Source organism: Epinephelus fuscoguttatus, linkage group LG23, assembly GCF_011397635.1.
Source record: "Epinephelus fuscoguttatus linkage group LG23, E.fuscoguttatus.final_Chr_v1".
In the NCBI taxonomy this organism is placed as follows: Eukaryota; Metazoa; Chordata; class Actinopteri; order Perciformes; family Serranidae; genus Epinephelus; species Epinephelus fuscoguttatus.
The window spans coordinates 21,517,072-21,532,430 of record NC_064774.1 but is presented as its reverse complement, the minus strand read 5'-3'; the positions used below and the strand labels follow the sequence as shown (position 1 = coordinate 21,532,430).

The 15,359-nt window shown below is 40.6% G+C and overlaps 1 protein-coding gene across 4 annotated transcripts in view; it reads left to right on the top strand.

The window, feature by feature from the left end:
- LOC125883941 (phospholipid-transporting ATPase ABCA1-like) overlaps positions 1 to 15,359 on the top strand; it is a 255,956-nt gene that overhangs the window by 48,615 nt on the left and 191,982 nt on the right. For all 4 annotated transcript variants that reach the window (XM_049568607.1, XM_049568608.1, XM_049568605.1 and 1 more), the window contains 4 exons: positions 6,556 to 6,685; positions 13,241 to 13,334; positions 13,992 to 14,133; positions 14,273 to 14,400. In XM_049568607.1, the coding sequence (XP_049424564.1) occupies positions 6,620 to 6,685; positions 13,241 to 13,334; positions 13,992 to 14,133; positions 14,273 to 14,400 (430 nt within the window). In that variant the 5' untranslated portion in view covers positions 6,556 to 6,619. The remainder of the gene's footprint in view (positions 1 to 6,555; positions 6,686 to 13,240; positions 13,335 to 13,991; positions 14,134 to 14,272; positions 14,401 to 15,359) is intronic.

Genomic DNA, 15,359 nt, shown 5'->3' with positions numbered 1-15,359 from the left:
AGCTGAAAACATCCCAGTTCTTGCATGGCCAGCATACTCACCGGACATGTCACCCATTGAGCATGTTTGGGATGCTCTGGATCGGCGTATACGACTGCATGTTCCAGTTCCTGCCAATATCCAGCAACTTCGCGCAGCCATTGAAGAGGAGTGGACCAACATTCCACAGGCCGCAATCAACAACCTGATCAACTCTATGCGAAGGAGATGCGTTGCACTGCGTGAGGCAAATGGCGGTCACACCAGATACTGACTGGTTTTCTGATGACCCCCCCCCCCCAATAAAGCAAAACTGCACATTTCAGAGTGACCTTTTATTGTGGCCAGCCTAAGGCACACCTGTGCAATATTCATGCTGTCTAATCAGCATCTTGATATGCCACACCTGTGAGGTGGGATGGATTATCTCGGCAAAGGAGAAGTGCTCACTAACACAGATTTAGACAGATTTGTGAACAATATTTGTGAGGAAATGGTCTTTAGTGTGGATAGAAAATGTTTTAGATCTTTGAGTTCAGCTCATGAAAAATGGGAGCAAAAACAAAAGTGGTGCGTTTATATTTTTGTTCAGTGTATTTTGAAAATTAACCGGATGTTTTATTTTGTTTCTGTGCACGACTTCCTGCCCTGCACGATCTCTGTGCTGAATTGCTGCATTGCGCTCTAGCATCCGGCAAAAATAGAAGCCCTGTGTATCTGTTGCGAAGGGCTCCGGAGCGCCGCAGTTGTGACGGAGCTGGAACACAGCACAGCCGCAGCCGGTGGAAACACACACATTGACCAGAATTGAAACGGATCGGCACCGCTGCCGTTCCGGAGCGCAGATGCGACCAACGAGCATCTGGTGGAATTTGGGGGTTATACCTCTGCGTTGAATCGGCATTGTTGATCCGTACCCTATGCCGTAGCCTCACTTGCACCTTCCATGAAATATAACTGTACATGGCAGCGATGCAGACTTCGTCGGTTTGGTAGCTTAAGCTTAGTATATCACAGTACCGTATTTTCTGCACTATAAGGCGCATCGGATTGTAAGGCGCACCTTCAATGAATGGCCTATTTTAAAACTGTTTTCATATATAGGGCGCACCGCATTATAAGGCGCATAGAATATAAACTACTGTAGTGGCTGGGGTTGCGTTATGCATCCACTAGATGGAGCTGTGCTAAAGGGAATGTCAACAAAACAGTCAGATAAGTCAGTCAGTCAAACTTTATTAATAGGATACAAACCAACATTCTGACAACTCCGTCGTAAGCGTGTCTCTTGAAAGGTGCCATTTTGGGGTCTTTATACACACACAAGTGGTGTGGGACTGGAATTCCCCTTTACCGTTTTTACCGCTGTTACTTCGGCGACGCCCCCTGACTACGGTAGCCATAATTAGCCAATATTGATCCATATATAAGGCGCATCGGATTATAAGGCGCACTGTCGGTTTTTGAGAAAATTAAAGGCTTTTAGGTGCGCCTTATAGTGCGGAAAATACGGTAATTACAGTAAATGTCCACATCTTGGTATTTTAGTGCAGAGTATTTTATTTTTACATGTTTTGTTATAAATATGGAGAGCAACTACCTTTCACTAGTTGAAACCTGGCTACTGCAATTTAATTTTGCTGTTTGCTGATCTGGTGGCAGGTGACATAAATGGTGGCATCCATCTTTGGGTCAGTGGACTCTCTTTCCCATCAGGTTAGCAGGGCTGACACAGGGATGGGGAAGAGAGGTGCCCCAGGGGGAACAGGTTGCTCACAGCCATTATAAGTAAGGTTTAGTATCACAACATAACTCACATAGAGCTGGGAAAGAGATTCTTGCAGCTACCACTGGTTGTTGATAGTGCAACACATACTGTACAATAGAGAGCCTGTGGATTTTGTGGCCAAGAACTTGGGATATCAGATGACAGCGAGATGTGTCACCATCCTTGCAACTTGTGCAGCTTTAGTATCCATAGCCTCAGAGTCTTGCATGTGATTCTCATGCGCATAATGCAATGATAAACAAGCTATGTACTTTATGGAAATATAACATACTAAGCATACGCATGGAGGGAGAAGAAAGGGATTGTGGAGAAGAAAGGGATTGTGGAGTTGATTGACACATTTCTTTAGACATCTAGATATTTGATATCGCCATGAAACTGGTCGCTTGGCCTAGAATTCAACCTGCAGTTGCTCCATCTATGCTTGTTTCCGAGCAAGCAGGCAAGCATAAACTTGAAAAAGTGATATGATTCTCGTCTAGTCTTCAGATGTTTCAAACGATATTTTCATTATATCTGTAAGTGTTTGCAATTTGCATGCTTTTTTACTTTATTTATATAATTTCTGTTGCTACCTCCACTCATCATGCTGAGTTCAACGTTAAAAATGAACCGGCAGTGAGCTATTGTGAGCTGCTTTTCATCTGTTTGGGCGGCAGCAGAAAGCTGCCTTTTTTTTTTTCTTTTAATCCATATTTATCGTGTTGTAGAAATAGTTTTATTTCTTGTTCCCTCTGCACAACAATTTTTTTTTGTGATATTCTGCCCAAAACTAAAGGTTATAAGTTTTAAGGATCTTTTGGAGACATTATACACCATAGTTAAGAATACCTCAGTTCTGTTAATGTGTCGTATTAGCACATTTAATCAGTTCAGATTATTGTTGTACAAAGAACTAAAGCAGCACGATCAGAGGTCATGCTGGTGATTAAATTGTACAGCAGTTAAATCACCAGCATGATTTTGCCGGTGTTTGAAAAAAAAATCAGCATAAAACCAAGTGCTTACTTGTAAAACGTTAACCTTGATATAACATCTAAAGAGAAAGGTGTTGAGGGTACAACATAATGTATTCACCTGTAACTAAAACAAATAACACAAGTATCTTCTTGAACCTACATTCTACATCACAGACTACAGTATGCTTTTCTGTAGTGGTGAAGTTGTAGAGAAGCTTTCGATAGAGATAGAGTTAGAAAGAGAAGCAAGACAGATTGAATGAAGGAGCGCAGGGACCATTATACCCTTCAGAGGGCTATAGCAGGCCCCCTTGTAACGGATGTTGCAGATATTCTCCGCCGTCCTCTGCTCTCATGCTGTATGACAAATATTTGTGTACTCTTTCGATCATCCTAGGGGCTGAAATAATGCACTTTGCTGTCCCTAGTCCCCAAACGCCAGGCATGCATCAGCACTTACATCATCTCAATACTCTGCTTTCCTTTTTTGTATCACTACGTTCTCTCCCTTTCTCCCTTCCATGCTCTTTTCTTTGGGACTAATGATACCGTGATTTCAGCACCTGATGGCCACACTCTTATGAAAAACAAGCCCAAAAAAATGACGAGAAGAACTTGTTTCAATTATTCTCCGTGCTCCTAGTCGTAGATTAAAATGATGATCTGGAAAACACTCTTCACAGTGTATAGTTTTTGTTCTCTGGAGAACTGTGTTCATTGTGTTTTGTAACACTGTGGCTGTAATGCAAATCACAATCATACCCTCTCTTGTTACTTGTTATCTGTTCTTTAGATGTGGAATTGAAAAAGAGTCCTTGAGCTGGGCTTTTCCACAACGCTCGCCCACACACACACACACACACACACACACACGCGCGCCATCTTTTACAGACACATCTCTTTTCTCAGATACCGCACACACATTTTTGACGTATGGGTTTGAGTATATTCTTAGAGATGTTGTTTACCCTTCATGCTTGACGTGATTTCAGAGTGGAGGTGGTACCAAGCTGTCCTTCTCTTGCGCATTACATGTTTCAAAAGACAAGGCTTGAAAGCAGTGCAAGCCAATGCAGCACATACTCAATTATACAAGCATTTGATGGAGTCGAGTGTTCATGCGTATAAGCCTCTTTGTAAAGACACAGGCCATTTTACCCTTGTACAATGCTGCAACCACCATCTCCCTCCAAAGATATTCAAAGTAAGCCATGAAGTGAAGGCAAAAGCAAACAGTGATTAGTTCGCTACCAGAAAAACTACTGTGTAGGAGGCGGTGCAATTATAGTACATTCAACCTACAGCAATCTCTGGTAAATGTCAAAAATGTGGAATGTGATAGTGTAACAACAGATCTAATAGCGGGATTCAACACAGTTGGCCTATACAACAGTACAAACTGGCATTGCCAGGAAAAAAAAAAAATGTTAGAGAAGTCTATGCTCAGCCAATAACATCTCACCAGTATTCTGTAATAGATTATTGAACTGCCTAGAGTACCCATTAGAGCACTTTTTTGGCCATTTAGAAGTGAGGGAGCCTCACCTTTCCCATGACAGTAAATAAAACATCCATGAAGTAGCAGTAAATAATGTAAACACACAGAGGGAAGATGGAACCTGTACAGAAAGAGGAAATGGAGCGTTAAAAGGTGGCACATTTGTCAGGACTACCCTTGGGCTAAAAAGCCCATCCCCACCTGACCAGCCTTGTACACCTACTCTAATCTTAAAGGGCTCCACAGAGCATCAGTTGAAGTGCTCTGCAACGCACAGCTAGGAAACACACCTTGGCTACTGAATATTAACAATTAATAACTTTGTTCTTTGAATGTTTTTGAGCATTTAAAAGCCATCCTTGCATGTGGAATTATACTCAAACACATGCTCTCAAACCTAGCTTTCACTCCACAGCAAGCAATGAGAGTGTATTTTCTGTATGGAAATCTGAAATAAATTATCATCATCCATTCAATATAATATTTTTAGTTACTTATGTTACATTGAAAAATGACACATTTGTATACAAGTTAGTTTAGGATATATCAATGGTTAATTTATATAGTGTGAGGTGTTACGGTATAAGTTGTTGGTGTCAGACGCGCTAAGATTTCTGTTTGGCAAAGCCTGCAGGTAAACAGTTCTGTGGAGTGCAAAACAGGCAGAATGCATCGGCCACATTGCAAACTTAGAACCCAACGGCTATCGTTTGATGATGATTCAGGGTTTCATTTGCTTTTTTCTGAATTTATCTACATTCTATGCGGATATCTGTTTATAGAGATGAGCTGTCTGGATCTGTCTCAAGTTTTAATCAAACTGTATACAATGAGTGGGGCGTGGAAGGAAGCCTTGGCCCAGATATCTGCTGGCTAGACCAGATGTCCCAAAATATTGGCCGTAGCCCCAAGAGGCTTTATCATCATCAAACCATGGCCAGTGAGTTCTGGGATTGGGTTCTACCATACCATATATTATGTTTATATTGCAGAGAAAAATATCTGTTGAGTCAACCCTATTACACATGGAACAGATCATCAAGTAAAGGTCTCCTCAGGATACCAAGTATAAATTCTAAATCAGCTTATGGTGCTTTCAGTCGTCATAGTCTTCCTCTCTGGAATTCTCTTCCACAAGAACTGAGGTCTGTAATGACAGTGTCTTCTTTGAAAAGCAGACTTTAAAAAGTCTTTTTTTCCTCAAGCTTTTAGTTTAGTTTAAATTGTGTGGTTAATTTGTGGAACTTTTCTTTGAATCAGTGTGATTATTCCCATTTTAATAATACCATCCTTTTTTCATTCATGTTTCATTGTAATACCTTCTTGCACTATACTGTTCATATGTAATTCCTTCTTATCTTACATGTGCTCATCTTTTATGTTATTGTAATCTATGATACTGTCTGCTGTTTTTGCTTTTTATTTGTAGCATATTGAGTTTCACCTGTTGTTTGAAATGTGTTCTATTAAAAAAAATGACTTATATTCAAATGTATGGTATATATTATACCATACATTTGTAATATCTACAATTGTATTCTTTCCAGTGTATGTCAAAGAGTTTGTGTTGCAATGGATTAGACCTAGCTAACCCCAACTATCTGTATTATTTAATAAAATTTAAACCACTATCAATAACAGGTGTTCTCAAACCAATTTTAAGGAAAATACTTACATGTTATATACAGCAGATTATTGGCTTCTAGTTACATACATGGACTTAGCACAAACACATCACATGAATATCAATGATCAAAACCATGGGTGCATTTTTCATTGACAGAAAAGACACTACTAGAACAAATTTGGAATGGTAGCTTTCAAGTGGTGAACTCAATTGTATAGTTGGACTTAAAACCAACTAACAATACTAGGTAGTGAATGGGACCTCACGACGAGCAAGTAAATGAATGGTAGTCAAAGGAGGGACTGTCAGCTGTGGAGTTTTTAATAAAGGTCATACTTGATGTAGCAGTGTAAAAATGCCACGGCAGATCTATTTGTTTATTATCTGTGTAATCAGTGTTCAGTAGCCAGTAAAACCTGCAATAAATATTTTACAGCAATCACTGGTCCACATGAAAAGTGAGGCAGTTGCCCGTGAAGTTTCTGTCTTTTATTTTCCTCTGGTCACCAAAAAAAAGACTGATTAATTGGCAGAGAACTTGTAGCACAGTGTTGGTTAATGAGACAAAGCGCACAATTTACTTTGCCTCATCCCCCCTTAAAGAGGAAAAGAAAAGAGATTGGAAGTGAATGATTAGTGGCACTCCCCCAAGATGCATTGCTCCTCTGTATTAAAACCAAACTCTGCCTTTTATTCCCTCCAGGGTTTATTAAGTGGGCCAGTTGCCATAGCGACGCTTTGGCAGGATATTGCCAGGATAAGCCGTAATGGGTCTCCTGACGCAGTTCACTCTGCTCCTGTGGAAGAACTTCACTCTACGGAAGAGACAAAAGGTACACTTCTGCTCACCAGCCTCCTTTTCAAATCAACGTATATCTGCTAAAATTTGTCAGCAACAAAGGGAAAGCGAGGATATGGTCCCAGGGTTGTGTTATCAAGGGCAGCTAAGTTATTCATGAGAGGGAAAGGTAATAGGAGGGAATTACTACGAAAATTGTCTCCTATAGAAGTAAGTCGCCTTTAACTCTCCCACTAGAGAACAAGAACAATCTTACCTTAATGCCGACCAATTCGAAGTGTCACCTTCAATATTTGGAGATCTATCTCTGCACGTTATGTCACATTGCCTGTGTTTTACTTCTAACAAAGCCAGTCTTTGGCCTAATAGAACGGGATGGGGAGTGACGAATGTTAAATGCTTTGTTTGAAGGGCAAACACTCTTTCTGACTCTTCTTACAAACTCACTGACACAGCCTGTCCTCTGCAAAGTGTCATTGCAGTTTACAAAAAAAATGTTACCAGACCTGAAGTTTCACTATGCGATCCTGGGGAAAGATAGTTGAGTGTTGAGTCTAATTTCCTGGTCAAATACCGGTGACCTTTTGTTGGTAGTTGGACGGAACCACCAATCCAAAGCATCAGTATCTGACAACCTGGGAATGAGACCCTACAATCACGTATCTTTCTCCTTTCTCCTGCACCTTTAAAGGTTATTGATATTTACCTATCAACTGAAAACTCAAATACCATAACTGATGTTTCAGCTGCTGTCACTCCTTAACATACCAACTGACACTTAAGCTTTTGCACTAAAGGGATACTTTGCCTATTTTCAACCAATTTGTGTCATAACAATGTGGGCAGTATGCGTAAATTAACTTGGGTAAACTTTCCTCCATCTTGCCGGTGCCCATATCTCCCTGCTAATCTCCTAGCCCACCACCATGGACACAAAGAGTACAGAGGCAGATTAAGGAAGAGAGGCACCCCACCCCTCACAAACTCAGACCAGGCTTACGCCACAGACACACCGGACGCGGAACTGAAGCACAGCGCCCAGCAGCGGAGGCAGTTTTCAGTCGGTGCCCATGTTAACCTATCTGACTGTCCACACAGGCCGCTGAGCAGAGCGGAGCGCCCGCAGAGGCTCGCGCACTGCAGCACCTAAGTTCGGTGTCTGGTCTATTTTTCACGCGAGCTGCGAGCGCTTCTGTCAAGCTGGATAGAGCGGATCGTACCAAACAGGAAGTCCGACACAGAAAAGATGAGAGAATCCGGCCAATTTTCAAAATAAAATAAATTTAAAAAAATAAAAGCCTGTTTAATTATGATGTTACTTGTCCGTCTATAAATATTTGTTCAGTTTTTTCAACCTCCATCCTGAAATACTCGACATGGCGACCACTGTCCGGGCGTAGTTCGGACACAAGGTGATGAAAAACACCATGATCCTTGCTTTTTTGATTGATTGGGAGGTTGGACCCATATTCGCCTTCTCTGTCGTTAGAGCCGCCGCTGCAACAAGTAGAAAGCAAGGACTCCTTCTCTCTATATAAGCACGCACTGAGGAACGTGAGTAGGAAATACCACATTTATAATTTAAAATAACACAACAGTGCATAACCGAACACATTTTTCAATACCCTAATCACTTCATTACAATTTTGATTTTGTGTCACCGACTCTACAGGCATAACTACATAAATAAAATGGTCAGAACAATATGCCCTGTTCATTCAGTGTTTATCCAACACACTCAATACACGGACAAGCAATGACAAATTGTCATTAACTAATTACGTTATAAAAAACGATGAAAACATGGAATTACCCATGTTTAAAATGACCTGTTGAAGTGAAAAAATGAGTACTGACGGGTACAGACGAGTGGAGTCGATGTTTAACCGGTACGGAGAGCGCAGGAGAAATGTGCTGCCTGTGTGGACAGTCAAGCGCCTGTGAGTACAGTCGCAGGACTTCCGCGGCATTAACGTGTCCGGTGTGGCCCTGGCGTTAGATTGAACTGTCAAATTAGGCAGTGCTGCTCAAATGTAAACCAAGATTCAGTTACTGGATTGCCTGGATTGGGATATTTGTTTATTATCTGTGTGATCAGTGTTCAGTACCTAGTTATATGGAATATACTCAATGCATCGCAGCTTGTTCCATGTGGGATCTATAAAATGACAAAAATGTCATTTAAGCTACCGGACTGAAACTTGTTTCAGCGTTTCAATTCTCTTGCTCCGTCCTTGACTCTCTTGAGCGATAGTGTGTGAGCAGGCAAAACGTGCCTTTGTTTCTGCAGGGCTCCAGACTACAACTATTTAGCCACATTTTGTGACCATGAAGCACCACTACAAGTTGCAAATATTGTTAATATATGGATCAGGTAACTGTTAATTTGTTTCGAGCTTACAGTGAATAAATCCTCATGTTTAACGGTGCTGCAGTAACAGTTTAACGTAATGAGTTTCAAGATGGTGTGAGCAGACAAACCATGTGTCTGCAGAGCTTCAGACCACAACTGTTTTGTAGCATTTTGCGACCATGGAGCACCAGTGCAACCTGTAGATACAAAGAATATATTGAGAGCTAGTTAGTGTGTTTCCAGCTCATAGTGAATAGATCCTCATGTTTAAAGGCCTAGCGGCAACAGTTAAAACTTTGTGCTAACTTCTAACATCTAACTGTTGACTGGAAGCTTCAAGGTCACAGCAAAAACATCAGCACTTCCGGCCCAAGACAAGCTGGGTCCTTCAAAAGAAAAGCACCTGTGGTTCCACTTTGATATATAATTATGACAATACTTTATTTAACTTTATTATAATAGTACTTTATTTAACATTTTATAAAAATATTTTATCAAACTTAATTACAACTGTACTTTATTAAACTTTATTATGACAGTTGTTCCCTCATTTAACTTTCTTGTAACTGTAGTGCATTAAATAATTTTGTATTTTAGTGGTCTACACCAGTTTAGAGGACATTTCAAAATATTGAGATATATATTGTTTATCACGATACAGCCTAAAATTATTGGAATGTTATTTGTAAGCCATATTGCCCAGCCCTATTTCTTGCCCAAAATATCTTCAGAAACATATTTTAGTGCACTGTTTGGCTGTAATATGAGAATTTGTGAACAGGATGTCTGCACTAGATGTCTCCTGTATCGTTAAAACAGAGGTTAAAAAACTGAGATTGAACAGTAACATTAATCAGTTGTGTTAAAATATGAATCAAGATTATGTTACTACATAAAATGTCCACAGAAACATATTTTAGGTTACTGTTTAAAAGTTACCAGAGATCGTTTGTTACCATTTACTGTATTATTTCCTATGTCAAAATGGCCAAGCCCACATGTCACCTACCAGCAGGAGCGTTTATTGGTGGCACAATGCATTCTGGTAGTTGTGGATTTTCAACCTCTGTTCCTGTTCCCTGTTCTCCAATATCAAAACTATTGCCTCTCTACTGCCTAGAGAGCCCAGTTTTATAAAAGGACAATCTTTCCAGTAGTAATATACTTCTTTGAAGAATCTCTGCCACTCAACTTGTTAACAGTTCAACTGGCAGTTCAACTGCTTTCATCTATCACACTGACACGAACAATTCAACTACTTTTAGTGCTTGTGCTTCAAGTGTTGCTTCAAACTGTCAGTTCAGCTGTCTACAGGGATTAAATTTGAGATGAAAAATTAAAATGCTAATTAAATTAAATTAAAATACACTTGAAAACACATTTCAAACCCCATTAGTGCTTTATATTCTAATGACGCTTCATCTGCTTCCGCTTAAGTGCTTCAATCTAAAAGGCAACCCCCAATGCAACATTTGTTAAACAATTTCAATACATTTTAACCGATTTGTGGTGTTTGACCTGTGAATTTTCTTCAGATAGCCTTTTCTAGTTTATGATAGGGTCTCTTTTGATTTGTGTACACCAGACAAGAAAATAGACAAAATTGTTTAGTCTAAATACTAATACTTGCACGATGTAAATAATATTGGCATTGCCTTTATACGAGTGCAAGCCTCTGCAAACCTGACTGATTTAGAAAGCTTTTCTAATAAAATGTAACCCTGCTGTTGAGGCTTAAGTCTCCTAGGCATTGTTCTTTTGCCCCGGCCAGTTCCCTTAACCCAAGTCATTACTTCCTCATTCTTGTAACAGACAGTAGCCTACACATGATCACCCAGTGATACATGGTGGAATTTATTGATGTCCCCCACACTGGCCAAGAGGTCACATGCTGCGGGAAGATAACAGTTACACCATGTGTCGCAGCATTTCAAGGGTCAGAGCCAGTTGTCATGGAATCTAGTTAGCCTTATGAGTTATTTTGGGGCAGATATAGCTGTTACAAAGAGCTGCAGTGTGTTCTTTGATTTATACCCTTGTGGTGATGATAGGAGTCGCATCCACCCACTTGTTTTGTTAGGGGTTCGAGCACAGCAGTGTGCCTGTTGCCAGAGTAGAACAAAAGACATCTTCACAAAAAAAAAATCTGCTTTCATCAAACTTCACACTTTCTTGAAATAACTCAAGGCAAAGTCATTTGCAATTTTACAACTTTATATCTGGGAGACATTCCCCTTGTTAATTTTATCAACCTGCAGAAAGAACAGGGTGGTATTCTTTTGTGTTAGGGAGAAATACGCACCTACTTTTTCCTAGAATATGTGAGGGGACAGTGGTGGTTTTGTGCGCTGAATGTAGGATATTTGGCCAATGTCAACATGAAATATTGGTATTAGACAAAACCAGTGGGAGTTAGCAAGGACAATGGTGCTTCTGGAGGGCTTGTGGAGGTTAATGACCAATTATATGAATGCCTCACCAAGCATTTTAAGATTTTATAACAGGCATGAAACTGATTTTATGGTCCAGTATTTCACATAATTTCATAGGAGGAGATTATCTATTCACAAAGACGCTGGTGTCCGATGGCAAATGCCTGGGGAGCCAGACATTGAGAAAGTCCCCATGATCTCTGTGTTCCCTCTCCATGCCTTTTCTTTGGAATACATTATGATAATTCACCCTCTCAGCAGAACTACATCCTCTCTGACACACAGACTGCAGGGAATTAAAGGACCAAATTTGAAATTCTATCTAGTTTCTTTGAAATATATGCAATGTGATTTTCTGCAGTTTTCTCATCTGTAATTCATTGACAACATTATAAAACTGATTCACTATACGCCTATATACCAAACTGAACTAAATAAAAATGTGTACAACCCCCCACCCCTTATCGCTCTTCTGCTGTAGAAACCTTACTTTAATTTATAAGGTTGCCATGGTGCTGTGGCATTACAAGCAGTATGTATTATTGTATTTTTCTCACCTCTGCCTGCCCTCTAGTTTAATTATAAAGACAGCAACCTCAGTATAGATGTCTTCTCTTATTATTTGTGCTAATATGCGTCACCACATACAACGTCTGAACATGTTACCATAGCCGGAGCAGGGGATCGGCTGACTGGAGCTTTCCAGTTGATATACCCTCAGCAGGTCACTCCAACAGAGATGCTGAGAGGGATGAGCGTGCAGGCAGACCAGGTCAGCTGAGGTTAGCGGAGAGGGCTCGGTGGGTGAGTGCAGGGCTGGGCAGGGGGTGTGTGGTTGTTGAGCGATGGTGTGTCTAGGGACGCGTAAAAGCCTAGATGGCAGAGGGTGTGGGGTTGAAGAGTCAAGGGAGGATGATCTGCAGCATCGTGAAATCTCATTGGAAGTCATCTGCTGCGAGATATTACTTCCTGCTGAATTATGAAGTGAAATCTAGCGTTGTACAAACGCTACACCCCAGCTTTCAGAAGTGCACACTACCTTGACTTATGTATAAAGAAACTACATTACTTGGCTGTTTCCACAGTGACAGAAATGGTAAAAACAAGCGTGGGTGTGTTTGGTAAATGTGGAATCTTAAACCTGCAATAACCCAAGGGGATTCAGAAACTCTAAGGTCTTGGTACTTTGTCTCTAGAATATCCCTCAAGGCCAACTGAGGGGAGAAAAATATGAGAAACAACCCAGTGAAGGAGTAAAACCTTGAGGTCATCAATTTGTGCTTTGTTGGTTTCTCTCTTCACCCATTCCCCGAGGTTGAAATAAAAGCCTGGCATGTCAAATGGGGCGCTACCTGCTGGCAGGTATTGAAGTGGTTGTAGTGGTTGGTACTCTTCATCCAGAAGAGGATTAAATGTGTCGAGGAGATGATAGGGAGTGTGTGATAGCTTCGGCTTGGGGAGTCACAGGCAGAAGTTTCTCTCTCAATCCAGTGAGGGCTTAGAGTAAAAGCAGGACTAACAGCAAAACATATGGGCAGTGGCATGTGCAGTTATGTTGTAAACACTCACATGGATACATGCAGCCTCATGACGTAATTTCAGTCAAACATAAACAGTATCTCAGCTGCAAAACCTTTTTTTTTTTTTTTAATTTGCCTTTAAGATTTGCTCAGACTTCATGGGTGATGTCACATTTTTAACTTATGAGAAAACAACGCAAATGATGTATGCCATTATATGTTCAAAAGATGTATTTCATAAACAAATCACCATATGAAAATAAGAAATAAGATCTTTTGTGCAGGTGCGGCTGGTCGTCGAGTTGGTATGGCCTCTGTTTCTCTTCTTCATACTGGTGTGGGTGCGGTCCACCAATAAGCCAGTTTATAAAGGCCAATGTAAGTACAAGCCCAGTGTTATACTCTATTTCACATCATGTCATGATTGTTACGAGCCATCCAGAGCTCTTAGATCATCTGGGGCAGGCTTGCTCACCGTCCCCAGGGTCAGAACCAAACATGTAGAAGCAGCTTTCAGTTATTATGCGCCACAGATCTGGATTACACTTCCTGAGCACTTGCCCTAACCCTTTGTTCTTTTAAAATTGAGGCTTAAAACTTTTCTGTTTGCCACTGCTTTTCCCTGAGGTCACTTAAAGATGCTGCCTCTTAAATCCTTTAAATCTACTGTTTTTGTTTGTTTGTGTTTGTTTTGTCTTGTTTTTTATGAATTGTATCATTTTCCGTTTTGTTTGTTTTGCATGTTTATGCTTGTGTAAAACACTTTGGATTGCTTTTGTGTCGGAAATGTGCTATATAAATAAACTTGGATTGGATTTGCAGCTATAGAACAACTCCTCAGTGTGCCTTCATAACAACTCAGAACTCGAAGCTAATGTATGTATCAAAATGTAGAGGAAAATATAGTGATGTAGCAAGAATGTAAAAATCCTGACCTCTGTTTTGACATCACTACAGCTATATATCCAAACAAAAGTGTGTAAGACATGCAGCTGGGTAAATGCATACTGTGAGAATGCATCTCTATTCCTTTAGGCCACTACCCAAATAAAGCCATGCCATCGGCTGGCATGCTGCCCTGGCTGCAAGGTATGATGTGTAACATCAACAATCCCTGTTTGAACTATCCAACGCCGGGGGAGACACCAGGCCAAGTCAACAACTTCAACAACTCCGTGTAAGTACTGGGATGTATAATACAGAAAACTAAACCTGTCTAAAACATTACACATTAGGATGAAGCAGAATATTTTGGCTATGATTTAAGATTTTATCAAAAATGTAACATGATCTTTGTTATCTTTCTGTTAAACCAGAATTGCTGGGATGTTGATAGAGCTGCAAACCCTCCTGGTGAACAGATCTATTCTCAGCAAGGCACAGCTGCTGGCAGATGACCTCGAACAGTGGGACTCAGCCCTGTCACAGTCTAACCTTGATAATGGTAAGAGAATTTCAATACCAAGTACTTGATGCACTGACCTTAAGACAGTAGCACTATTTGTGAAAGGACCTCATTTCAAGGTTGTTGTAAAACACGATTATTAAATTTGGTGAAAAGCAACAGGGTTAAAGTGTGGATTGGTCTCTCTTGATACACAAGTTTTATTTCTACTGAGTAATAGTTCATAAAGTAATAGGTATAGAAAATACTCAGCCTCAGCAACAATCACTCTGCGACGTCTTTGTTAAGTACTCTCCATCAAAGAAAGTATCCCTCTCATATGGATGACAAGTTGGAGGATTTGTTATTCCCCTTTATCCCTCAAAAACAATGGCGCGTGATTATTTATGATGCAATTTGCCGTGCAGACTGACAGATCGTTTGTCTTGATAAGTTGCTGCTTTGCATTAGGCTCATTTAGCCTGATGATATTCAGATTTTCATACGGCACCTAATTTGCAAAGAGACAAAGGGAGAGGGAGGGGGACCGCTGTTCAACAAACGGCTCGTGGGCCATTTGCATTTTGGGGTCGCTGGCTTGTAATATACAAGATTAAATCCATCAAAGATCTAAGCCTGGGCATAATTAATGGGATTCGCTGTCGGAGGCGAGAGCACAAAAGGTCATTAACAAGAATGGGGAATGGAGTACTATCAAAAGACCAGGATGGCAAAGGTGATTGTGTTGTCCTCTTTTTTTTCCTTATCACCAAGGGTTGATTAAAAGACTCAGGTGGTCACTTCAATCAGAAAGGCAATGGTGTTCAGGAATAGTCCAGATCCTGTTCTACTTCCCCACGATCTAACCCTTTTCACCCTCCCGGATGCTCCTGCAGTCACGAGGGGCATAATGATATGTGTTTAGTAGGAATCAGGAGGTGTTGTATGGAGCGTAAGCAGTGTGTCAAACAGCATAATTAATTTCAGACAATGCTGAATGATTGTTATTTTTACCCATT